Source organism: Podarcis liolepis, assembly GCF_965112155.1.
Source record: "Podarcis liolepis genome assembly, chromosome: 12".
NCBI lineage: Eukaryota > Metazoa > Chordata > Lepidosauria > Squamata > Lacertidae > Podarcis > Podarcis liolepis.
In genome coordinates, this window is record NC_139563.1 from 45,337,289 (window position 1) to 45,365,004 (window position 27,716).

The window sequence follows — 27,716 nt, forward strand, 5'->3', positions numbered from 1 at the left end:
TTTATGCACCAATCAAGAGGTCATTTTTATTAACTGGATTTTTTTTCCATTTGTCACACACCATGAATGTTTATACAATGAAGAAAGCCAAACATCGCTGGAAGCAATTGACAAGGATCAACTGGTATTTCTGTACCCTCCCCCTAATACACGTAGCTTTTCTCCATTTTATTCTGCTTTATTTTACTAATTGTAAAATTCTGTGTCAAGATTGTCACATCTTAAATACCGATAAAGTTGCTAGAGGTACATTATATACACATACAGAAAAATACAAGACTAGTTGCTTTCCACAATATTTAATTTATATGCTACGTTGACTATATGCAACTTGTAAAGACAGATTTAAGGGGTACAAGAAACTGTTACTTGTTCTATAATAGTTTGGTCCAATATATTTCAATGTAGTGGTTATTCTCTCCCTCCTTTTAACATGACGTAATACAACATACAACACATGCACAATCATTCACCGGTGAATAAATGGATTAAAAAGACAACACTCAAGCTAACATCTGTACACCCAGAGTTTCAACCAACCATACACAACTAAATAAGGCTATGTTACAGCTATGCAGCATAAATGGTCAACACTGCTGTTCTAAAGTGAGCACCGTATATACACATTTGTATATAAAAAACAGAGGGAATGAAAAAACGTCTGGGGTTAGTCAAAAGGTGCCATTCCAAGGCTGTACATAACGTGTGGAAAGAATATTTACAAGACTTGAAAATAAAAAGCTGCAACAGTTTATTGCCAATGCCCTTTATAAACTTTCTCCTACTTTTTATATAGATGCTCTGTTCACCGTCATCTGTGAACTGTCCATATTTCTGGCCCTTTGTAAGATCCCTGCTTCAGAAAATTTCAAAGAAATATGCGCTATGGCTTCACCGGCATGCCTGTTCTTGTAGCTTTCAACTGTGTAGATATCATACATGTATGATAGGATGTTTTAAAACTACATTGCAACATAAGCTTAAAAAACAAAACTAAAGCAAAGTGTTTCATTCGTAACTTGTTTTGCTGGGAAAATATATTCCCCTCCTAAGCTTGATAATAAAATAGGCTGCACGATTGAGATTTGCAGCCTAATTCTGAACATGTTTACTTGAAAGTAAGCCATGCTGAACACACTGGGATTTACTTCCTTGTAAATATGCTTTGGATTGCATCCTTTGCCACACTAAAAGAAGCAAACATGAATGTATCATAACCAAAAACAGTTCTTTGGTGCTCTACAGTCTATAAGGTAAATGAAATGCATTCTACTTGACCATTTTGCTAGCATTTAGATACTAAACTGTGTAAAATCTCTTAATCAGTGCCTGCCTGGGTTGTTGCTACATAATACCATCAATACTTACCAGCATTGCTTTGAAGACCCAGCGCACAGAGCTTGAAAAAATAACATTCTTGTCCTTCCCAAAATTGGGAATCTGCAATATATTTTATTCTAGATAAAAGTTCAAACAAGTTCACCTGGTCAAAAGTTTCCTTTTGTACATTAAAAATGCCAGCCTATTTATCTGCTGACATCTCAGTAGCAAGGGGTTAAAAAAAAGAGAAAAACTAAGAGCTGTGCAGAATGTAAAAAGAAATTGATCCATGCAACTTGTGTTGTCTGACTCGATTTGGAGAGAGAGTTATGGAAGGGAAATAAACAAGACTGTTGTTATACCCCAAACTAAATTTTATATTTGCAGTACATGGCACGTTTTGAGATCTGTGGAGTGTATTTAGGATGCACAATGTTAATGCACTCCCAATAAGATCCTTCCTGATCTGAACAGACCTCCTATTCAAATTCTAGCAACTGTTTTCTGCTCTACCTAAATTCACTTAAACAATTGGTTTAGATGACTGGATACAGTGCTGCATTTTGGAGCACTTTTGATATATCCCACACTACACGGACACCCATCTTGACTGGCCTGTTCATTTGTTTACAAGGAAATAATGGAAATGTGGAATTAAGATGCTCAGTTACATCCTTCACGTAATCAATAATATTGAGAGCAGGCTTCAAAATGCTGTGGGGTGAAAGACAGGAGGAGGAAACTTTGTTAAGCCTTTTACTATGCTTATGGCTAGTTAATCTACAGGAACTAGCTTACTGGAAAAGACCTCTCAAAAGTCACACAAATTGGTCCAATTTAAATAGTCTTGCACTGTACCCAACAACTGCCATGATAATAGACTCTAGTAACAGATGTGTTCGCCCTTAGATTGTTTTTTTAAAAAATACTCCAAGCAGATGACTTTATAATTTTCCTTTGTAATACAGTTTTTAAAAGATTGTCTGCATGTACAATTTTTCTCGGGGGAAGCTGCTTAACTATTTCCCCCCCATCTTGTCTGTAACAAACCAAGATCTTCGGCCACCATCTCATGCATATTATAGTTTAAGACAAACGAGATGTGGGGATAAAAATTCTAGTTCAAGATCTCTTAAATTCTCAGTGCATCCTTGCTTTGTACAAGCCTTGGAAATCTGAAAGCTCACAGAAGTTTTCAGCATCAAAACATTATTGCTTTGGTTCTGTTGCAAACACACAGAATTATGCCACATCTCACATAGTTTAGGAAACACAGAAGATCAGAACAAGATTGGACATTTCACAAAGAAACAAAGCGCTCTCTCTCTCTCATTTAAGTGCAGAATGTGAAACTACTAAGTGCTTCATTTACACTGGATTCGGACACAAGCCTTACTGTAATCCAGATTTTCTATAGTAAAATTATAAATGTAAAAAAGTACACAAATCCTGTTATCGTTGGGAACAAAAAAAATTTGTTGGCTAGCAGCATGCACAAAAATCATGCATTGTCATTTCAAGCAAACTAAATTAAAATGTAATAAATTACTGCTCAAAGCTCATTTAAAAATATTAAGACAATGACCATGAAGGGTTTCAGTGAAATAAAGTATTCACAGCGCAGAAAAGGAAGATTGGTGATGTCAAGTAGAATGAGTTAAGTCTGATTACTGTCAAACAACGTGACAGCAAGTAGCTTGGCCAGCGGTACACAGCAATCCCTCCTTCGGGTTTCGCTGAATATTCACAGATATAGTCTTTTCACACAGAGGTAGTTGGAGCACGTTATTTTTCAAGTTCTTGCTCTTTATCCGTTCTAATTCATTTGCAGTGTCTGACATCTGATCAGAAAAGAATTTTATACTGCCCAAGGACGAAGCTGGATTTGCATTCCCAGAGGAACTTATGCACATCTTCCACGTGGATTTCTCCTGTACCTTGACGCTGGAAAAGGAGATGGTGTTTTGCGGATCAATAATGTATTTAGTGCTACTGTGAATCTGTGAACCTAAGCAGAGGCTCATTAATTTGAGGCTTTCCACCAGGTCGCCCGCGCTTCTTGAAGACAACTGCATTGAATTTCCAGATCCAGCGCACCTGCGAGTGGAACCCGAATTGTTATTCGTGCTTCCACTAGAACTACTGGAAGGACTTCCGCCCCCTTTGTTGTTGTCGCCAGGGCTCGTTTTGTCTACTCCTCCGTTTCCATTGCTTGGTTTTCCTTGTCCGCTGCCGTCTCCCTGATTGCCGGGAGGTCCTTCGCTACTATCCCGCCTGTGCCAGGAGTAAGTAAACCCGCTGTCTTTATCGAGACGCCGCCTGCTTTCGGAGTCGTCGTCGCTTGTTTCTGAGCTGCTGCAGCTCGATCCCCGACCCTGGCTTTTCCTTCGGTGGTAGCGCTTGTGCACGGTGCTTGGCGAAGCAATGTTCATTTTTAGACGGCTAAGTTTGGGGGGCAAGTTCTCATCCATGTCAAACTCGTCGTCCGACTCCCCTTCCTCAAAGATCTGATTCAGGACCGGGGCGCTTTTCCGGGAAGTCAGACGGTTTGTAACGGAAGGCTTGCGGCGCAGGACCACTTGGGTTGAAAGGGAGACTGGTTTTTTATCTTCTTCGTCCTCCTCCTCGTCTTCTTCCACCCTAAACAAGCACTTCCGACCGCTAGTTGTAGGTTTTAAGCTCACCGAAGGAACGACGGAAAGTGCTGGTCCTGCTAATTCAGGAATGTCCTCCTTCTTTGATGAATCATTAAGTGCCTTGCTCCGGTGACCATTAAGAACATTTTCAGCACTGCGAGCTGGAGACTGAGGAACACCTCCATGCGAGAGAGGAGAAGCTGTAAGGTCATCTTCCAAGTCTTGAGGGACATCGATTTTGGTTGGCCATGACTGCCTAAGAGAGGTGCAAAAAAGAAGAAACAGAAGATTTTAGTACAAGTTTTAAAAGCAAAGCTCCTCTCACTGTAACTTGAAAAAATGTAAGGTGATTTTAAAATTTACCAAGCAGGCAAAGAATTAAATTTTTACATATTGGCCATGATCCAGAGATCTTACCAGTTAGTTCTGCACAACTGATGTAGTTTTGGGTTGAGGTTTCTCTAGCAATAGCAGCAGCAGCAGCCAGCGGCAAGCCTCTCTGGGGGTTCCCTCCCTGTGAGAAGTGATGTTACAGGGAACCAGGCAGAGGGCCTTCTTGGTAGTGGCGCCGCCCTGTGGAATGCCCTCTCCTCAGATGCCAGGGAAATAAGCAACTATCTGACTTTTAGAAGACATCTGAAGGCAGCCCTGTTTAGGGAAGTTTTAAATGTTTGATGTTTTATTCTGTTTGTAATGTTCTGTTGAAAGCTGCCCAGAGTGGCTGGGGAAACCCAGCCAGATGGGCGGGTGTAGAATACTTAATAATAATATTTTATTGAAATATTTTCAAAAAGGAATTTGTGATCTGGTATGGCAGTCTGCTATGTAAAGGGGAAAAGCAGAAAATTCTAATAAGCATGCCCACGCCCAAGATTACGGGATTCCAGTCTTTTTGAGTTTGTAGCTGCCCTGGTAAATGCCTTTTTGAATGGAAAGATGCAGTTTTTGTAATGAGTTTTAATAACATTTCTTTTCAATGGCATTTCCATCTGCTTTTTAAAAAATATTAAAGTGTATATCATTTTATGCTGCTCAACCTTAAAAAAAAAGATTTCAAGAAGTCACTATCTGATAAGTGGCACAGAATACATACAAGTCCACTTTTTAAAAAGGCACAATATTTACTGAAGTTATGTAAACATTCTCGGTTTTAGATGAAGCAAAGTTAAGGCAGGAACAGACATTCTTTGCTGCTCTGAATATGCCAAAGTAATACTGGCAAGGCAAATCAAAATTTTAAAAATATTATCCAGAGCAGGTTCCAAAGCCATGGCCATGAATGCCAGAGACTTTCAAAGAAATTGTTCATTCAGAGTATTCAGTTGCAGGCTGGCAGATCAAAAAAATAGCTAGAAATCAGGCCAATAAGAACCAAATGCACAAAGTCACTTAACAAAGTGCACAGCAGATATCCCAGTGTCCCCTTGCACACAGAGTGAGACCCAGGTATCAAATAATCCTTGAAAATACATATGTTTGTGGAGTAGTACATTTCCAGTCCAAGCTTCCATGGTTGTGGTAATCATACATTTATATTACACATAATCAGCTTTGCTGAAATTTTTCTCCTAGCAATGTATTTAAACTTTTTATATCCTACATCACTTCTGACTGATGCATTTAACAACTATGCTAAAAAACTATCCAATTATTTTTTTTTGCCTGTCAGTTTCAAGTGTGGGTTTCCAGAATTTGTATCCATGCAGCCTCGTCAAAGCATATTCATTCAGAATGAATAACTCCCACTTTAGCAAAACATGCCTTACTCCCAAGTGTGCAAAGGTTGGCAGCTGCAATATTGGAGTCAAACTAGATGCAATTTTAAACACACTTAAATACTTCCATGCTTACAATTGGCAACACAATCTCTCTCCTGCTATCACCTCGAACACAATTAAAACTAGTTTGGGACCGCAGGACGAGGGTTATCCTTCGTTTATGGTTTTCCCTCTAAAAATCACCCCCCCCAACTGTAGTTATTTGCTCCAATGTGTTGTTTTTTAAAAAATTAACAGAGCAAATATAGGCCGAAAGGATGCTATCATCACAAAGGCAGAAGTGTGGCCAGTCCTAACATGGCATTTAAAAGCACACATGAACTTTTGCTGTTTATTGTCTTCCTTTTGACAAGACTTCAATTTCTTAAAATAAGGCCTCCTGCCTTTCATATACTCTCTGACGGAGCTTTTTAAACACAGCGACATATTTCTGGACTTGTTTGTGTTTCTTCTCATTTGCAGTATACATTTTATTTTAGTCTCTATTGCAGTGGTTTTAAATAGTCCTGCCTTCCTGAAGGGATCTTCCTAATTATACCTTTCAGCTTCTTTAACTATTCCGTTTCTGAAAATACAACTTTCTAGGCAATTTATTTTTTCAACTGCCTACTCCTTTCCCACAAAGTGCCCTCAAGCTCACCAATGGAACTTTGGTATGGGCTTCAGCAGTTACTTCCCAGTTACAGTTCCTGACAGAGCCACGGTATTGCTAAGTTCTGTAACTCAGTGGTAGAGCACACACTTTCTCATGCATGTGCTATGCTCAATCCATGGCATTCCTGGTCTGATGATCTTTAACAGGGAAAGCTTGAAGGATCTCTGTCCAAGATGGCGGAGAGCTCCTGCCAAGTCAGGTTAGACAAAGCTGAGCTAGACACATGTAGTTGTCCTCCACACTCCCAACTTTCATTAGCCCCAGCTGGCATGGCCAGTGGGTGGGGTGATGGACATTGTAGTCCCTCACCATCTGCAGGGGCACAAGTCTCCCGATCTGATCTAACAGGAATGGGATGCACCAATTTCCATCTCTCTCTGAGCTCTCATTCTTCATGGGAAATTCTGCCTGTTGGAATAGGGTGCAGACTCTGCAACAACACCACCACAAAGTGGCTGATTCGTTCTGCGTTACAGTTGTGGCCTGCACTGGGGCAAGCATGAACTCAGATATTCCTTACCTAACATTACCCTAGGTTGTGAATTCAATGATAGAAAGGCTAAGAACGGTGACTTCAGCATGACAGGAGGAAAGAAAATGAACATTTCTCCATGGAACCAATTCTGTGGCTGTGCTGCTGGTGAATAAGCTTCCAGATCCCAACCTGCAGAACAGTTTACAACCTTCAGCAGCAAAATGCCTTCAAAATTACCAACTTAGCTGTGCAGAAGCTGTAGAGCACACAGTGTTTTGGCAATGATACACCACAGTAGCATGACAATCTATTTAAAATTATCAAAAAGGTGGGCCCTTTTAAAGAATGTATGATTAAAAACTCTATTACCTAAACTGAGCTTTGATATTGCTTGGGCTTGCTGATCTGGTTTGTATTTCTTTCTCCTGCTTCTCTCTCAGAATCCGCTCTGCTAGTAAGAAGTAGGTAGCAGTGATGTGATTGTATTTGTTGGTTTCCAGAGCCCTGGGGGAAATAAAATTAAAATGGAACACATCATACATCAACAGTTTTCTGAAACTGGACATGCAGCCAGCACTGCTTACAATGCACCTCAAAGCAAATACTGAACAGTGCCTATAAGTAGAAATTAGTCTTTTGACATATTGACAAATAGCTTTTAGTTTATTAAGAACTGGACAACCTAATGTGGCAAGTTCAATAATCAAACTAGGCTATATTAAGGAAAGCAACCAAAAGCTGAATAGATTTTCCCCAATCACAGTAATTTACTGAATGCCAGTCTATGCTTCAGTAACCTTTTGCAGCTGTCAGATATAAGTATACTTTACTTTTACAGATAGTCTGCTCAAACAAAGGAATTTTCTTCTTCCAGTCTGAGCTCCTGATACATACATTTGTGACTACGATTGCTGAGATTAGGAGACTGGGAGTGTCTCCACTGCCTCCCTGCAATGACCTCTCACTGCAGGGAGAGGCAACCCCAGGGAAACAAACTTTGTCAGTGTTGACTGAGACTTTATCAAGTGCTTGCCTTGAAAGCAGGAGAGCAGTCTCATTTAATAGCATGGACTTCCCTCATATTCTCCCCCAACTCAGCTCACGGGAGCATTGTTGCCAGCTAGCCACTGCCTAGCACTACACAGGGGAGAGAGGCAAAGCACCAAAATAAAATCAATTTGCAAACAGGCGATATGTTACATTTAAATCTGTCACTGATCAAGGATCTTCCATAGCCAAACGGACAATGTGTTCATCTATTTAGTCATTGGGCATTAACAGCAGGCTTCTTAGCAGATACAAATTCCTGTTTCAACTGTTTTAAAGCATCCACTTGTTAACTCAGTGGCTTCTGTATTGGGCCTGTCTCCAACATTGCCACTTGCACTATTCAGCAGCTGAACATATAAAGTTAATGTTTGGGTTATAACCAAACATACAATTTAAAAGCGGTTTACACTAGGAAGAAGCCACATAGTGGAAATACCTACTCCTTTAAGCAACACCCTACACCCCCAATAACCCAGTGTTTCCTTAGCATGGCTAAGGATGTTGGGAGCCAGATACTAGTGCATAAAGAACAGGACACGACTGAACAAGGTGCATGTCATAACCAGGGTGCCTCACTCTCTGGCCTGCTGCTGCATACGCTCCATCCCCAATCAACTAGACATGGGAGAAAAGGAAACTGCTGCTAAGGCCATTGCCCAGAGACCAAGGAAGAAAGAAAACTCAAGCTACTGAACAGAATATGAATGGCAATTTGATTATTGGGCTTTACACAGGGCTCCTCTTTGGCCAGACTTGGTAACTTATTTCCAAAGAGTTATTGATATTTTGACATGTTCTGTAAATGAATTAATTTGTCGTGGGCCACTTTAGCTTACAAAGATACATACAAAAGCTTGATAAATCTTGCATCTGCAATTGGGCATAAATCAGGGCAAGTTGCTTGCCTTCAGCTTTACTTTTAAGGCTGGTAATGTCTGGAAACAGAACGCTGGGCTAAGGTGACATGCACCTGATCCAGAAAAGGATTTTCTTGTGCTCTATACAGAAAATTGTTGTGTAACAACAAAATTGGAATTGCAATCCTGGGATGTAAACACAACAGAAAAGGGTGGCTTACTCTACTATGGTATCTCTGTCTGCGATGTCTCCCAGAACCATTCGCTGTATGATGCTGTTGTGCTCTTCCTCGGATAGATTTTTGTATGAAACCAAAGGAATATTATATTTGGTTGCAGGCGATGGATCAACTCCTTGTAGCCAGGGATGGTTTTCAATTTCTTCCAAAGATGCCCTTCGTTTTGGGTCTCTTTGTAACATTCGTGTGATTAAACTGGGAACAAAGATACAGCTCTATAAGTATGTTAGCATCATCACAGTAGGAAAATGTTCCCCAAGCATCCAAGGGGTGTCGTCATTCCCCAAGTTTAAAAGTAAGTTTCTACACACATCTACAAACAAATTTGAAAGTATGGATGTCTGCTTGCTTGTTTAGATGGCAAACTAGCTTATCTACCGTGACTGTTTTCATGTCTCTCTTGATGCTCCTTACACATACATAATACAAACAGAGGTACGGAAAAAATAAAAACAAAACAATGCATACAGTTGGAGGACAAGACAAAATTAAAACTGCAACTAAGGGGCTCTGAAGCAGTCATAGAATTATGACAAGGTAGAATTGTTTTTGGGATTACTTTCCACTTATTAGTTTTTTTTACAGAAGTCACAGAATGGCTATGGACTTGTGTTAAGCAAGTGTCAAGTCATAAAAAGCAATCAAAATTACTAAAACCAGAATTGCAATTAAAAAACAAATTATTTCCCCCCAGCTCCAACAGACTTCACAATGTTTATTGAATAGACTTGAGTTCTTAAACTGTCTTCTGTTTTATTAACAAATTACTATTCTACAATGGGCCATGTGAATATAGAAAATCACTCAATAAAAAATAGGTTACAGGGTTTCACGTTTCCAGTTATCAATGTATTCTTCAACTGACAACAGCAGCCAAGTACTGCTGACAGGAGGGCTTTGTGGGCTTTGGCAATGAAAATGGTAAAGGGAGAGAAGGTATTCCTTTAGCTTTGAAAATGTTTCTTATCTGTACATAGACTTTGCATCCACCACACTGATGAAAGTAGATATGCACAGCTTCAAAGCAACCATCAAGTTAATATTTCCCGTTTGGACCTCAGCTTCGAATAAGTTACCCCTCTCCTGTAGAGCATCAACATGCAAACATTTAATGAATGTGATAAAGGGTGATGTTTAAAGAAGCAAACCATTTCAAAAATGAAGAAAAACTTCATATTTATCTAGGGAGCTCAAGGTAGTATATATGGTTCTTCTATTTCATTATCATTACAACCCTATGAGGGTTGAAAGAATAGTTCCTGGACCACAGTCCTGAAGTGAGAATAATGGATGAGCTGGGATTACCTGGGACCTAACCCTGTGCTAGTCCTAACTAATCACCACATCGGCTGAATGGTTAGTGTTATGATTTTAATTTCAATACATTATGTTCGACATTTCACTTACTCTTTACATTCTTTGGACACACGTGATGGCACCGTGTATTTACAGTCCATGATCATTGTCAAAGTTTCGCTGTCATTTGCTTCTTGGAATGGTGGCTGCCCGCATACCAACATATAAAGGATAACTCCCAGGCTCCATATATCTGTAACAAGATTTTAAAAATATTGTACTTGAAAAACAACCTATTGCAACCGGCACAGGGGGGGGGGGGAAATTAGTTTCCTATCATAGTTAATTTGAACCAACATTTTAATTGTTCAAAACTGAGCAGCATAATACCACAAATCCCTTATACACAGAAAGATGAAATGCAGCTTCATATGCTCACTGAAATAAATAGTGGAAATGTGAAGATTATATTCAGCAATGCTGCCACAGTTATTACCTTGGTGGGTGCAGATTTTAATTTTTTAGATACTATTTCCCCCTCTCCCCAGACAAATTATTCACCTTTGTTTATATATATAAACACGTCTTTATTGTGCCCTGCATGCAACACATTAACCTATAAAAATAAAAATAAAATCAACTATTGGTTGAAAATGGGTATAATGGAAAACTGCTAAAGCATTTAAAACAATACTTAACAGCTTGAAAATTATCACAATTTTACCATACTATTTTAAGAGCGAAGTTTGTACAGGAAAGAATACAATAGGAGGAAATGCAAACAACATTGTTTATACCCCTGTTGCTAGCCATCAAGTCTAAAGTAAGCAAGATTTTGTTTCCAGGTACCGTCCCATTTCCCTTGGGAACTTAACGGTCATTTTAAGAACTCCCAACATTAGAAGCAGTTGGTGTTTTGTTTTTTTTTTAAGCTTTTCTATTTGTTGCTAGCCTGTGTAAATAGCCTGGCAGCGTATCTTCACAAAAAATCTGGAACAAAGTCAAGTGAAAAAGCACTGTTAGCAAGAATCAATGTTTGTTTCCCTAAAAAGTGGATTTAGAATTGCACAAAATATGTTCAGGAAGAGGATCTGAATGAGAACTGTGCAGGGACATTCTGTGGTTTTAAAAATAAATTCCTTCTCTCAAAATAGGACGCTGTTCTTAAGGACTAGCGGGCTATATGAATTGTGACAGACACACAAATAAGAATGTGTTAAATGTTGTTGGTCAGCACCTGTGTACCTTCAATGTTACTGAAAAAAATCCGATTGAGAAAGAGCTGTTTGAGTACGATTCTTAGAACCATGACAACCAGCCCGTGTATATGCAACTTCCTTACATAACATCAAGTCACTGCCATGGAAACCAAGCCACGTCACTGACTGCCCCTGCCATGCTCATCTCAAATCTAGTGAGGAGAGAGCACCAAGACTTGGCTTGTATTTACATATACAGGGGAAAAAAGGACAGTTTTCTCTCACACAAAAAAAAAACTCCAAACAAAAATATTAGGCCCCAAATCCCATAGTGAAGGCCTAAAACATTCAGAAATTGCTCCTTGTGAGACCAGATCTTCATGGTTTACAGAAGCTGATAATCACATCGTATTTCTAAGGCGTTTTGAAGCAATTCCAGCATCGCAGCAGATGCTTGCCTTCTCAATTTCTAAGTCTCTAAAACAGTGTTTTGCAACCTGTGGGTCATGACCCACAAGTAATTCACAAAGCCTGAGCAAGGGGGTTGTGGGCTTTATGTAAACCCAAAATAATTGCTGGTTTTAATCTGAACTGCTATAATAAACACCTGTTACACCATTTCATTTTGTTAGCATATTACAATGTTGTGCTGAACTGAACAGTGGAAAGGTTTGAGTCTTACATTTTGGGAAGTGAGGTTATCCAAATTCTTAACTGCAATAATCACTTAAATAATTCAAAATGTCATTTTCACATAAAATCAGTATTAAAGCAGTGGAGACAGACAACTACAGATCAGGCTCAACAGTTTCCACTACACTTTTACACAATGTCTTTCCCACGGTCTACCCCACCCCAGCAATCCACTGTGATGATGTTCTCACTCTTTCTTGCCCCCTTCCTTTCTGGTTTGGAGAGGATTTCCTGTCTGTGCTGTTGCTACAGAGTGCTTGGCCTGCAAAGTGATCCAAGTTCGGTTTACTGTTATGCCACTGATGACAGTGCAGGTACAGTTCAGGAAATGAGTTGCACTAAAAAAAGTCACACACAATGACGGGATGACAAGAAATTCAAGATGTCATCATAAAAAGGTCATGTTGACAGGAAATAAGGCACAACTGTCTCATGAATTCAGAGAAGTTAAGCAATTTAGTGTGGTAGCACCAATTTTGGACTGAAGGTAGAACCAAATACAGAGGTACCTTGGTTGTCAAACTTAATCCGTCCTGGAGTTATTTCAACTCTCAAAATGGTTTGAAAACCAAGGCGCGGCTTCCAATTGGCTGCAGGAGATTCCTGCACTCAAGCGGAAGCTGCGGAAGACGTTCGGCTTCTGAAAAACGTTCACAAACTGGAACACACACTTCTGGGTTTGTGGTGTCCTGGAGCCGAATTGTTTGGAAGCCAAGCCATTCAACAACCAAGGTACCACTGTATCTCTTATTTTTCATTCCTTTCTCTGCTGCCAAAGCAATGCAACTGAGTTTATAATTGTCCCAACAAGATATATATTATGTGACTTGAACAATCACTTCAGATCAAAAGTTTTATGGGGCTCCGATACACGTACAAAGCTTGAGGCCTGCTGTCTCATTTATTTTCGTAATTGAAAGTTCTGTACTCAAATTAGGCTTCTGGATGCATGGAATATCCACAAACACTCTGGAATCTCTAAATGAAGTTAATGTAATTTAATGCAGCAATTGGCTAGGATCCAATGCTTGATGTCAGAAGTTGCACACCAATTTTTGAACTTAATCCTGGAGGAAAGCTGAAAGAAGCTGGATAGCATCCTATTCGGAATATATCATACCTAGAGGATGAGGGTGAAAATAATTCTGACAGGACCACTGATTATGTCTCTTTGGCATACAAACTATAAATCTTAAACGGAGTAGACACACCCCTCCAAAAATTGCTGTGGGTGGCAATACCAGGCTCCAGAAGTAATTTAGTACAGTCAAACCTCAGTTGTCAAATATAATCCATTCTGGAAGCCCGTTTGACTTCCAAAATGTTCGACAACTGATGTGTGGCTTCCAATTGGTTGCAAGAGCTTCCTGCATCCATGCAGAAACTGCATCAGATGTTCAGCTTCTGAAAAATGTTCGAAAACAGGAGCATTTACTATCGGGTTTTCGGCGTTTGGGAGCCAAAACGTTCCAAAACGGAGCCATTCGGGAACAGAGGTTTGACTGTACTAAGGACATACTGATACTTCCCTGACCAAAATGCTCATAGTGATCTTGAGATGGAGGGTGAAAATCAGGAAACATAGTAACGGATGCCTTCAATTGTAATCACAGAGACTGTTAGATGAATATTCTGGTCACACAAAAATATGCATTTTTCATTAGCCTCAATATAGTGCCCTGGAACAGTTGGTCATGGAATCCACCAAAGGATGAAAAACTATGGATGCTGCTCAGGAACTGGTAGAAGTTCAAACACTGTTGAAACCAACTGGAACTAGTGACCACAGTGCTATGAAATCCAACACGCATAAGTATTCAATTGTCAAAAAATTCAACATAATCACATTTGACTTCAGAATAGTAATCTTTTACAAGTCCCCCTATTTTAAAGATTACTGTTATTATTTATTAAATTTCTATACTGCCCCTATCCAAGGAATACATACCACAGTAGCAAACAATACCCCTCCACCCTGTGCGCGCACACAGTTTAAAAGGTCATAGATTGGCTAATTAAACAAAATTGAAAGGGAAAATCTTCCCACAAAGCCACAACAATTGCTCAGCTAGAATGTATTCAGTTTATCAGAAAAGATACCACCAAATCCAAGGATGCCAATGTTGTTAAAGAAACAAGCGTCAAGGAAGCTATTAGAAGCAAGAATGCTTCACTCAGAAAACTGAGGTTTTGCCCAAATGATAATATGGAACACAAACTTGAACACAAGCAGACAATAAAGGGTGCCTAAAAAGAATTTGAGGCACACATCACTAAAAACATTAAGATCAACAATCATAATGTCTTTAGCTACTGTCTTTAAAAAAGCAAGACACCAACTAGGTAGGCACTTGAACAATGGATGAAGAGGTGATGAGGTATACTGAAAGGAACATAAGGAAACTACAGAAAATCTGAATGAATTATCTGTACAGTCGTACCTCTGAAGCCCAATGCCTTGCAAGTTGAACGTTTCGGCTCCCAAACACTGCAAACCTGGAAGTGATTGTTCCGGTTTGCGAATGTTCTTTGGAACCCGAATGTCTGGCGTGGCTTCCACGACTTCTGATTGTCTGCAAGAGCTTCAAATGCACCTAGAAACTGTGTTTTGGCACCCTACAACCTAGGTTCCAGGTACTGTGTGAAGCCTTGCTTTTCTTTCCCAGTTTCGAATGCTGCTAGCGGCATTTACACCATCAGACTGCAGCAAGAGTGAGATACAGGAAAGCACACTCTGATCAGTTTTGCTGAGACCAGATTGCCCCCCAGCTTCCATTGTGGCTGATCAGTATAAAAACCACTTTGTTAACTTTTAAGAAACGGCTCCTGAGTGTCCTTGTTCTTCTCTCCTCATCTCCTTCTTTATGCGGTGTTTTTTAGATTGTAACTCTGAAGGCAGGAATCGTCTTGTTTTTATTGAAGCCTTTTGGGCTTAAAGGTAAAGGTACCCCTGCCCGTACGGGCCAGTCGTGTCCGACTCTAGGGTTGTGCGCTCATGTCACTTAAGAGGCCGGGAGCCAGCGCTGTCTGAAGACACTTCCGGGTCACGTGGCCAGCGTGACGAAGCTGCTCTGGCGAGCCAGCACCAGCGCAGCACACGGAAACGCCGTTTACCTTCCCGCTATAAAGCGGTACCTATTTATCTACTTGCACTTAAGGGTGCTTTCGAACTGCTAGGTGGGCAGGAGCTGGGACCGAAAGACAGGAGCTCACCCCGCCACGGAGGTTCGAACCGCCGACCATACGATCGGCAAGTCCTAGGCACTGCGGTTTTACCCACAGCGCCACCCTGTGGGTAAAAAAATCCCAATAAATACCGTATTTTTCCATGTATAAGACTAGGTTTTTTCCCTAAAAAATAATGTCAAAAATTAGGGAGCATCTTATAGATGGAAAAATATGGTACATATTCCTAAAGGTTCTGTTTTTCTCAAAGAATCTTATTACAGAAGACCATCACACAGTTGTAAAGGCTCATATTTGGAGCTCACTTAGAATGCTGTGTGTGTGTGTGTGTGTGTGTGTGTGTGTGTGAGAGAGAGAGAGAGAGAGAGAGAGAGAGAGAGAGAGAGAGAGACTCTTGCTGTTATCTCTCTGGCTTTCAATAAACTATGTTTGAACTCTTAAACTTCCATTTATGGTTTGTTGATTAGTACAGTGATCGACTACTTGATGTAGAGCCAATGTACTAATAAAAAGTATTTATTTGCAGAAGGGTACAAACATTTAACTCTAGGTACTGATATGTCCTACCTCCTCTCAAGGAAATGACCAAGCTACCCCCCCCCAAAAAAATCATTCTACATCTACCCCCATTCCATAAGTGTTCCAAGGACCTGTGCTGATATAGAAGATATACGAAGTAACATAGCTGTATGAGGTAAGGCTGAAAGGCAATGCAATGTCTTTTTAAACAACTCACAAGTCAATCCTTCCAAAAGAGAAAACTACCTTTTTTTTACTACCTGGTAAAAAGTAATCATCAAATTTTCAAAATTTGAAGCCACATCTATTTTTTAAAAAATCAACTTCTAATTTGCTACCATATAAGCATCTCTATTCTTTTTTCCTCTTCTATTTTTCTTAAAAACAAACAAATGAAGCTGCACCCTTACAATGCACTCTTAGCTCCATCCCTGTTTCCTCTTGCTGTGTTGTAGCATTATTTTCATTTTAGTTTTAGTCTCTAAGGGCATTGGTCTTCAACCATACAATGATCTATCAGCTGAAGACCAATGCCCTTAGAGACTAAAACTAGAATGAATAATGCTACAAACTAGCAAGAGGAAACAGGGATGGAGTCAAACTGGAGTAACTGGTAACTTTTATTCCTTTACTACTGAAGAAAGAGCCTGAGACAAGAGCAGAATAACCATTTCCATATGGAAGTTTAGAGTGTTAGACATCTAGCTAACTAGTCAACTTAGTAAATTACTCTAAGATATAATTAAAACACCTAAATTCTTCCTGCACAATTTACACACCCAATTATAAACAGTTCATGCAGGTGCCCCACCCTTCCTAAGTTCAAAATTTACAGCAGGGCAATGCCTTAATAAGGAGCAACTAGAATAGAAAAAAATAGTGAGAAACTTTGAGGCTGAAAATTAAGCAAATGGCTTGGCTCTTGAGGCTGATGTTAAGCAAATGATTCAATAGCATCCAAAATTGGAAGCAGAAGCACATAACTCCCAAACCCAAGTCTCCTCTTCAGATAAAAGGTAATGGCTTCTAATCACTATGTTTATTACCCAAATTGGCTTCTATCAATCTTTACCAATGTAAAATGTATGTCGGCTCTCTCCCTCACAAGGGACCTCTGTTTCCATCTTTGTGGGAGAAAGATTTGAGTAACCGTCAGATTTTATATCTCCAAAATATGGGGGAACAGCCACTCGTGTTTGTGCCAGCAGCCTCTGCATCCAGAAATCATTTTACATCTAGGTACTAATCTGCTTCAATGCCATTGGTGTTTCATTTAAAGAATCTTACAAACTGCAGTCTTTTGGGCTCCAACATGTCCAGCTATCTCTCCCCTTCCCCCAGGAAAACACAAATGTTTCTTTACTGTTTTGAGACATTTTTATTGGTCCTATTATGTTACTGTGATTTTTATATTTTCTTCTAACAGATCAACACGCCTACATACATCCCTTATATGTTTTTACTTTCTGGTTCTGGAGTAAAGTAAATATATTTCTATTTGGAGGCATCCCACATTCATCTAACCAGAAGCTCTGATAAATATGTCCCAACACTGTTTGCTGTAAAATGTACTCTGTTCACACCACCGCCTCCACAAGGATAAAACCGGAAAGAGCCATCGGTTGTACTGTACTTTCCCCACATACAGTGGTACCTCGGGTTACAGACACTTCAGGTTACGGACTCCGCTAACCCAGAAATAGTACCTTGTGTTAAGAACTTTGCTTCAGGATGAGAACAGAAATCGTGCGGCAGCAGCAGGAGGCCCCATTAGCTAAAGTGGTACCTCAGGTTAAGAACGGACCTCTGGAACGAATTCTCACATGTACATAGGGGCTACATTGTTTTAAACAATGTAACACTAAATGCTGACACAGACATGCACCAGCAGAAATATCTAAAAGGAAAAGCCTTAAATGTATCTTAATCCTTATTCAATCAAGCTGTAACACGTCATGACTCAACTGATATTTCCTTTTCTAGCAAGTACCGGTAAGTCCTGTTTGGGATTTATACAGGCAAGTTAAATATTCACAAATCCAGCATTTATCATAAATGTTTTTATGAAGAAATATTGATATGCTGCTCATCTACATTTTCTGCATGCATGTGCACAGAAACACGCAATTAACTTGGAAATGTTCAAATTAGTTTCTCATGAATCTCCCAATACAGGTCCAGCAAGAAGTCAATGGACGTTACGGGCATCTATATTTCATCACTGTGCTTAATTTCATTTACATTTCTCTAGTTGGCTCCTGCCAACCCACACACCGACAGCAATAGGAACAAAAAACAAACAAACAGAATTTCAGGAAGCCTATCCATTTCTTGCATCTTCAGAAGTTACCTGAGAAATACTAGGAAAACATCAATTAGAAAAAAAAATAATTATCTAATATAATTTAGTTACTATATGAAATTAGCCTATTGCATAGCCACGTGAAGGACACTGAATGTACAATCCACACCCCCCCCGGTGGTATTCTGGTTTGTTTTCAGGCCTGATCAACATCTGTTTTCTAAAGTCACTAGCAGAGAACTGAAGCACCTCTTGTGTATCTTAGGCAAACACATTTAGTGACATCAAATGGACATGTACTTGCCAGAAACAACTCTGCCTTGGGCACTCTGCTTAATGTATTTTCTTCATATAACACAAGACTTATAAATACGCTCCTACGTTACAACTATAGGGTGCCAACAGATTGTGATAACTTGAGAATACACTCCCTGCAGGCATTAACTGCCAATTCTTGCATCCACTGAAATGATTACAGCTGTCCAATATCATCCTCGTGTATTTGATGTTATCCTGTTCATAAAAGGAAATATCGCAGTTTGAGGGGGAAACAAACATTTATTTGAGAAGACACTGGATGAATACAGGAGACCATTTACCAAATACTCTGTGCTACTGCTATGAACAAGAAAGCCTTACTATGTTCCTAATACTGATAGGAAATGCAGAGATGTGGCAATTCTCTGCATCATGAGAGCAAATATGGCTGTATGTACACCACTTGATAAATTGCTGTCAGTATTCACATGCTGTCAGCACATTCCATAGCATTCTGGGGTTCTAATGCAAACAGAGAGCTGACTTCACTGATAAATACATGAGAAATACTCTGCTTTTTCAGGAACTCCTTGTACATCGGAGTGCATCCATTAATAAGAACATAGTGCAGCCATTAATAAGAACACAGAACAATTGATCCATCAGGCTCAATATGGTCTACACTGACTTATGGGCATTTTTCCCAGCCCTATCTGGAGATGTCAAGGATTGAACCTGGGAGATTTTCATGCATGGGCTCTACCACTAAACCACAGCCCTTCCTTTAGTATAAAGGTAAAGGTACCCCTGCCCGTTCGGGCCAGTCTTGCCAGACTCTAGGGTTGTGCGCTCATCTCACTCTAGAGGCCGGGAGCCAGCGCTGTCTGCAGACACTTCCGGGTCACGTGGCCAGCGTGACAAGCTGCATCTGGTGAGCCAGTGCAGCACACGGAGCCATACTGCACACGCTGGTAAGCAGTCCCTATTTATCTACTTGCACCCGGAGGTGCTTTCGAACTGCTAGGTTGGCAGGTGCTGGGACCAAACGACGGGAGCGCACTCCGCCGCGGGGATTCGAACCGCCGACCATGCGATCGGCAAGTCCTAGGCGCTGAGGTTTTACCCACAGCGCCACCCGCGTCCCTTCCTTTAGTATAGCTTGTCATAATTTAGATCTCTTAGTTCCAGCTGGAAACCTTCGGACACTTTGTATTTCTAGTGTAAATTCCTCCAAACAAACCATGTTCATTATCAAGGATGCACAAATACTCCTAACCAAAAAACAAACAAACAAAAAACCACCAACAAGCCTAACTGCATCAACTCCAAACTAGAAGGCACTGGACTAGATAGTTTGTTAAAACATAAATAGCATAATGAAGAGCTACACAGGGACCTTTGCGGACTTTCATCTTCCTACTGTATTTCTAAATATTTACTTCCAATGGCAGCTTGCTCCAAAACAAAATAATTTATGCAATAAAAGTGACTTTAGTTTGCTCTGAATTCATTGACTTACCTACTGCAGGTGCATCATACTCATCACCAAGTAGAATTTCTGGAGCAGAATATGCAAGAGAACCACAACTTGTTGTGAGTTTTTTCCCAGGCTGGAATTTGTTGCTGAAGCCAAAATCAGTCAATTTCACAAGTCCTTGTTTTTCAAAGAAGACAACATTCTCCGGTTTTAAGTCTCTGTGAACTACATGCAGTTTATGGCAGTAGGATATAGCATGAACAATCTGAGCAAAGTACTTCTTTGCCAGATCTTCGTTAAGCCCTTCTTCGTGTTTCATGATGTAATCAAACATATCTCCTCCATCACCAAGTTCCAAGATTAGGTAAAGTTTGGTCTGGGTGTCAATAACTTCATACAGGCGAACAATATTAGGATGCTGCACTAGTTTCATGCATCTAACTTCTTGGAATAGATGTCCTGTTGCTAGAGTATCTAGCTTGGTCTTGTCAATAACTTTTACCGCTACTTTTTCACCTGTAAAAACGTGTCTGGCAAGTTTGACCACAGCAAAATGCCCTCTCCCCAAGGTTTTATCCAAATCATACAGTCCAGCAATTTTTCCATCATACCCTCGCTTGAAACCAGCCATACTGCTTGAAGTAGTAATGCTGAAACTTTTTAAAAATTGTGTCTTCTCATATGAAGGTGTTTGAAACAGATGCACAACCCATTTTCACTGCCAAACGTACCTAGAAGTCAAAAAGAATATTTTTTATAGAATATACATTTACTTAAGATAAGAAGAATAAGATTTCACCTACTCTAAAAGCTGGCCTTTGGTCCAAAAAACAGGTTTAAAAATACTTTCTTGAAGGAGAATTGGAATAGCTAATTGAGATGTGTCTAAACTCTAAAAATGTATAAGATATGCTGTAGAGTTTTGCAAAGCACTTCAGAGTAGTTAGTTCAGTACACAAGTACAAATTTATTTCAGGAATGAAGAAAAAAAGAATACAAAAAAAAGTAATTCTTCCTGGGACTGCCTGTGCCTAAAATATGCATTAAATGGGAAGAATGATGAAACTGTTGTAAGCTAATCTAAGCAAAGACATTATTCACATACAGTATTGCCATTCATTATTTAATGAGGGCAGCATAACATTAATATCTGTGGTACCTAACATACAATTAGACCATTCAAAATAAAAAATACCCTGTAGTTACCACCACCTCAATAGTTGCTTCAAGCAACATCTACATGCTTGACCCATGTGGTTATGTACTATGCTAGTGAAGCATCTGCAAAGTAAAAATGTCATCAGTATGATATGCAATCATATAATTCATCACATTATATGGAGGTGATGCTACAGGCAATGTGCAAATGAAGTTTTAGGAAAGCTCTAATGCTGAGAGTTGGAGGAAAATAATGATTGCTCTATAGGGCTAGTGCCATCTGATTGGAAATGGGAAAATATAGTTCATCCATGCATTAAGATGTATGAAACTTTGGGTATCTTCCAACCAAACAATAGGTACTTATACTTCAAGAATTCAAGTATACTTCAACATCTGAGAAAACCTTGGAAGAAACTAACTCTAGTTTTTCCAAGCACAGCAGCTACATCAAAAGTGATTTCACTAAAAAATGACTCTTGATGTTGCATGGCTAACTATAACTCTAATATATTTCTGTGTAGGAATGAAAAATCACGGGAAAACTTCCCTTTATTTCTGCAAGAGCCAGCATCTGTCTGTCCATGGTAATCATTTTACAATGTTGTACAAGGCCCCCCTTGGTAATGAAACACCACAATGTGACTTTCCAATGTACAGAGTGTGTGGGCCACACTCATGTCTACAGTGTATAACCGTCACAAGTAGTATTGGCTAGTTCTGCTGGCAGTCATTCAGTTTTCCAGGCTTATTTAAAAACACTTTTTTTCAATTAATGTCCTCAACATCACTGTCAGTAGCAATTAATGGCATTGCATTTAAAACTCTAACCTCACTTTTCCAAATCATTCCCAGTGTTCCTTCGAATTCTATAATTCCATGTTTCTAATATGCAACTTTCAGAACTCCATGGAAATGCAGAGTCTCTCCACAGAAAATGCTTGTTCCCAACCACTGTAAGCACCCTTAACCTGCTAATACAGGGATATCATCTGGGGGGGGGGATCTCTCTTTTTTTGCATTCTTGATACCAGAATATAAAATTCATTCATGGTACATTTTTATTTAAAAGTATATATGCATGCTTTCTTTACTAATTCCTCATTACAATACAAGAGCTCAGCAATCAGGAAAGGATCACAGTTGCATGTATTAAGGGAGCAGCCAAAAAACATGCACACGCATTTCATGACATATGGACTGCATTCAGACACAGTGTGAAACCATGGTTTACCATTATGAGAATAAGCTACAGCTAGCCTCAAATCTGCATACTTCCCTGTTTAGCATGGGCATGAAGAGATCAGGAGCTACTGTTTTATATAACAGTTTAGCAGGCCACCTGAACTCTAACCTTTGGTTAATCTAAACTATAGTTAGTTGAAACAAGCCAGTTTAATAAACTGGTTTGAGGTTGGTTTGTTTCAACAAACCGTAGTCAAGGTACAGTTTATTCAAGTTCAGACACAACAACAAGTTGCAGCTAATCTAAAATAGAAGTGAATGCATCCATACTGCTTCACACAGCCTCACTAGAGAAGGGGTGTGTAATGAAACTGAAGGTATATTTCAGTTTGCTCTCATATAAGCCTAAAACATGCCTTAACAAAAAATCCAAATCAATCCATTGTGCACATTTTATAAAATCAATTTAAAGCATAATACTAATTGTTACACTAGCAAAACTGCTTGGAAATCATGATATAACTGCAATACCTCCAGAGGAATTTCACAAGCACCGCAGTGAAGTAATTTAAAAAAAAATACATTTTAATAAATCAGAAATGAAATCTACCAACCATGGTACTGCCCTCTCCAAAGGTATCATCTTATCTATGCTTTGCTCATGTAGTTTCAATTTTTCCTCATGTTTTCCATAGATTCATCTGCTGATACTTCCATATCCAGTTCTGAGGAAAGATTCGCATTCTTCATCCCTTATTCCCTAAGGGGGAAAAAATACTTAAGTTCTCCTTCAGGAATTATATGGCTAACATACAATCAAATATGTGCATAAATCTCACAGAAATCAGTGGTATGTATTAGGCATATAGATTACCACCCCAAAGTTCATATGGACCAATAAAAAGAGAGTGAGTCTAATGTTGACATCCTGAGTAGCAGCTATAATGGATGAATTCAGGAGCTTATCCCAACACTCAACCTGTACAAACCTTTAAAGTTTAATACACCTACAGTAGTTTTCTATATTGCTGTCTTCTAAGTACTGTTTTAATGCTTTGAGGAATCATGGGACATGGTGCCTGACTTCAGTATTAGGTTTAAATATTATAGTTGCTTTGCGTGGCAGTTCCAAAAAGGAGCAGTAATCAACCAAAGATAGAAAATTTGCAAGATTAACAGTTCTTAGATCTGGCACATTTTCTAATCTTAAGATATACCACTACTACACCCACCTATGGTGCATAAGAACTGCCTCTAGATGAACAGAAAGGGGAGCTTTTTTGCAAGTTGGTAGAAAACGAGTCATTTACAAGAGCTACAAGCTGCTTACACTTGTATACATGGGCAGGTGGACTAGCAGAAAATTGTGATCCAATAACTTGTATTTGTACAATTGGCACAAAATTTCTCTTATAATGGCATTTTTGCCTTTATTAATCATATTTCATTTCATTTCTTGTATATATTGTGAATGATAATAAAGTTTGAGTATCCTCTCACTGCAGAATCAGGCTAAATAATCAGCTGCAAACACACAATGGATAGCATCTTCATGATGTGTGGCAAAAAAAACTTATTCCTGCCATTACTCAAAATTCTTAGTAAGATGTCAGCAACAGATGCGGCATGGGAAATATATGGTTAGGATCTCTCATAGTTTTACAAAGTATTAACAACAGTCATGGGGGGGGAGGGACTCCTGTTTTCCATCTACACTTTTTCTTCATCTGGCTTCCCCTCCTAAAGCACCTGCCAATTCACCCCACAGGGATAAAGAACCAAGGGGTCAGTTCAGATAGGGGTCAAATGATACAGAGGAAAGGGTTAAACGCACAACTCAAGTGTCACAACCTTGATCCAAATCCCCCATTGAGTCTTTTTAAATAAAGCCAAAGATTCCAACCACAGAATTCCTGCATCACATCTGTTTTAGACTGTTGTTTCAAACCATGAATTCACTAACTGGATCCACCCCACATTTTGTTGTGACATTATCTAGATGAACTGCGTGAATTGAACTATTAAATAAAGAAAATCTCAAAACTATTGTCATCTTCTATTGTCCTGCTCCCAAGCCTTGACCCATTTAAAGTGTCTTCAAAGCACTTCATACAGAAAATCCAATATGCTGTATTGAATGAATATTTGCATTACTTTTATACACGGAGCTGGCTCTGTAACCTATTTCCACAAAACAAGTGTGCAATTGTACAGGTACACCAACAATAATCAGGTCTTTAAAAGGTGGGTTAAAAGTATTGCCCTCTTCCTTAATTGTGAGAAAGAAAGGGGACCAAGGGGACCAGAAAGTCACTTGGTGAAGTCCTAAGTTTCAACAAGTAGGGTAACAAGTAGGGTAACAAAGCACTGTATTACAGCAGTGTGCATAGGGGACAAGCAGTAGCACAAAGGTTTCGGAAGAAGCACATCTTACCCCGTCACTTGGAAGTTTACCATAGGCAACTGCTTAATTAAAAGCCTGCTCTACAGGTTTTATGCAATTTCAATGTTAATAAAAAATACACAAAGGCATGTGTGTGTCAAACCTTATTAGGCACCTTAAGTGCTTGTTAAGGCATTCATTTATTGTGCACAATATGACCTTGTACATCTTACTCACCATCATTTCACAGAAAGGCGGAAGACAAATGACCTGCCCCATAAAGTCTCTCTAATAACTTCAGTATTCAACCCCAAATAATGCAGGATGGAGACAATACAATGGGAAACAGAATTGTGAAATGAATTTGGGAATGGGGAGAAAGAATACCATGAAGGTACCTCTCTCTTGCGCTTGTGTGAAATAAGCAACGAAAGATACAAAGGTGACATCAGGCACAACAGAGAGCAAGGTATGAAATAGTGGTGCAAACAGACATACGGAAATTGTTTCTAGAGCACTGGAAGGCCAGAGGTGCAAGCTGATAAAATTAAATTCCAGTGCAGAAGAGCTAGTGGAATTATCAGAATACAAAGCCCCTTGTCAAAAAGTGATTTCTGAGCATTCCAGACAGACTCAAAGAAAGGACATTATTGCAATCTCTACTTATCCCTTTAAAATATCAGTGATGGGTGCCTTTTTTCTAGTCAGTAGATTTAATTAGGAAGTATGACCTGGTTGCCTAAAAATTTCAGTAAAGTTAACTGTGGCTCTAAATCTTCTATTAAACAAAATTCTACATCATTAAAGCTATATTGGCATATATTTATCTGGGGAACCATTCAGGTGTTATTTCAACCAATAGCTGTTCCAGTTCTTCCAGTTCAATACCTTCATCAGGTACTCTACAAAAACAAGCAGTGTACAAAATGCATGGTTACATTTCTTCTCTTTAGATACTGTATGATAACCATTGAATAAAAAAGCAAAAATGTACATTTCTGGGAGAAATTATCAATGTGAAAAATTACAATGCATCATCACTATTCATCTTACTCCATGGGGCAACAATATTAGTGGCAAATGATGCAAAACTTATCCAATGTTAATACTCATCAGTGTGTTTCCTTAGTGGAGACTTTCTACGTGTTTTCTATAGCTTGGGAAAAGAATTGAAAATGCATACTTCAAAACTCTTGCCTGTTCTCATTTTCTACACCAATTATCTATTATTATGAATTCCCAAAAACTGCTATATAAACACAGCAGCCTAAATGAGTAAGAGTGGCTGCACTAGAGGGCAGGCTTTAAACAGATCTGGACTCACATTCTTTAAAAAGAATTCATATCTATACTAGCAGACTGTAGCAAAGCCATATTTAAAGCTCTAACTACCTTAGTAGTCAAATAAATTATTTCCAGTCCCTAAATATATAAGAGCAAGCTTCAAAATACAAGCCACATGAAGCTTCTCCTTCAATTTATTTATTTAAAAGATTTCAATGCTGCCTTCTAATGGTACTCCCTTCCCAAAGTGGCTTCCATACAGTACTTCCAGGGTCTACTCATGAAACAAGGCATTAATAACAAAACAATTCATAATAGTGCACATACTGATAAAGGACCTTACTGAAATTAATCATGGTAAATTTCCATCGTTCTGGTCAATACAGTGGTTTTCCTTTCAACCATTCAGTGCCATAATCATTCTCAGTGAGACAAATACCATGTCTTTCTACCTACCTGCTCCGTTACTGCTAACAGCCCAAGAGGGGAGAAACGTATTTTAAACAACAACCCCCCCCCCCCAGCTTTGGTGCCTGTGTTGGCGTATGAAGCAGAAGTTGATACAGCTTAGAAAAATGGCTGTTTGCCAAAGAGATCATCAATGCCATAATGTGTTTTCGGCATGACAACCCGATGCAAAAAAGCCCTTCCACGGGGGGGGAGGGAAGGGATGCCAAGCTCTTTCCTTTGTGGCAGATACACTCTGCAGCATCGGAGGGGGGGGGGGGAAGCGGCCACATTAAACGCTCCGGACAAACCTGTTGGCTCCGTCTCCGGCTTGCAGAAATAAGATGCACCGTCATCCCCCCCCCCAACTACCCACCACCAAACAGGTCTGCAGCTCGGGTGCAAGAACTTCTCGGCCACCCCGTAAGCCTGAAGAATATATAGCCGTGAGGAGGGATCCAGGGATCTGCTCGCTCTCCTCAATACTGCAGGGGATTTGGAGGGGAAGGGAGGGAAAAAGAAGAGCGCTGGCGACGTCCAAGAAAGGAGGGAGGGGGGTGTTTTGAACTCAGCTCCAGCCTCCTTTCCAGAAGCGGCTTGGCAAGGAGGTGGAAATGCCGGATGCGTAGCATTGCCAAGCCTCGCCGCCGCCTCCCTCCAGCGTACCTGATACTCCATCCCGCCACTCTCTTTCTCTCTCTCTCTCTCTCCGCTCGCCGTTCAGACGTGCACACGAAAACACGCACACGCAGCGCTCCATCTTTCGCGCACGCGCACTCACGCCCCTTCCCCCAACCTGTCGCACGGAGGGCGCGCGCGGATGCGATGGAGACGGAGACACGGAGGGCGGACGGGGCTCTGCGGGGACCCAAAACCGCGGGACTGGGCCTTCTGCGTCCATTCCTTCTCCTGAGGAGAGCGGCGCGGCCCCAGCGCCTCATACCTCGGCGCCCCTCAGCAACTTACTCCCGGGCGTCGGCACCGGCCGCCGGCCGCGGCCCTCGGCTCCCTTCCCCAGCGCCGCATGAACAGCGGCAGCGGCGGCTTCTTCTTCGGCTTCTCCTCCTCAGCGAAGGTACCACACGCGCCGGAGGGTCGAGGCGAGCGGCCTCCGCCTGAGCGAGCGAGCGGACGGAAACGGTCTTCTCCTCCTCCTGCGGCTCGCGCCGCTCTCGTCCAGTGAGGGAGGCTCGCTCCCGAGCGCGCGCGCGTACACACACACACCCAACGGACCTCCGCCGCGTTCCCGCGACGTCACCGCGACCAACCGCGGCTCGCGCTCTCCGTCGGCGGGGAGGGGGAAAGCGGCGAAAGAGAAA

The 27,716-nt window shown here is 40.3% G+C and overlaps 2 protein-coding genes and 1 long non-coding RNA gene across 9 annotated transcripts in view; 1 reads left to right on the forward strand and 2 right to left on the reverse strand.

Moving 5' to 3' along the window:
- The window catches only part of ANO10 (anoctamin 10), a 100,507-nt gene extending 90,673 nt beyond the window's left edge, over nucleotides 1–9,834 (forward strand). Inside the window, exons 14-15 of one of the 2 annotated variants that reach the window (XR_014517674.1) lie at nucleotides 3,152–4,842; nucleotides 5,210–9,834. The gene's annotated coding sequence lies outside the window, so the exon portion shown is untranslated. Of the gene's footprint in view, nucleotides 1–3,151; nucleotides 4,843–5,209 lie in introns of those variants that run through there. The other variant, XR_014517675.1, reaches the window with a different exon arrangement.
- SNRK (SNF related kinase) lies at nucleotides 1–27,716 on the reverse strand. 6 transcript variants are annotated; one of them, XM_083468134.1, is made up of 7 exons: nucleotides 27,364–27,716; nucleotides 22,898–23,043; nucleotides 19,983–20,671; nucleotides 10,418–10,559; nucleotides 8,993–9,205; nucleotides 7,234–7,368; nucleotides 1–4,212 (listed from the first exon to the last, which is right to left on the reverse strand). In XM_083468134.1, the coding sequence occupies exons 3-7, from the start codon at nucleotides 20,569–20,571 to the stop codon at nucleotides 2,994–2,996; spliced, it is 2,298 nt and encodes a 765-aa protein (XP_083324260.1). In that variant the 5' UTR covers nucleotides 20,572–20,671; nucleotides 22,898–23,043; nucleotides 27,364–27,716; the 3' UTR covers nucleotides 1–2,993. The 6 variants fall into 6 exon arrangements, with proteins under 6 accessions (XP_083324260.1, XP_083324261.1, XP_083324262.1 ...); XM_083468135.1 differs by having other exon boundaries at nucleotides 27,341–27,686; XM_083468136.1 differs by having other exon boundaries at nucleotides 27,064–27,677.
- On the reverse strand, nucleotides 10,939–15,685 carry LOC310690131. Its single transcript, XR_014517933.1, has 2 exons — nucleotides 14,539–15,685; nucleotides 10,939–14,445 (listed from the first exon to the last, which is right to left on the reverse strand). It is a non-coding gene; the product is annotated as an uncharacterized lncRNA (long non-coding RNA).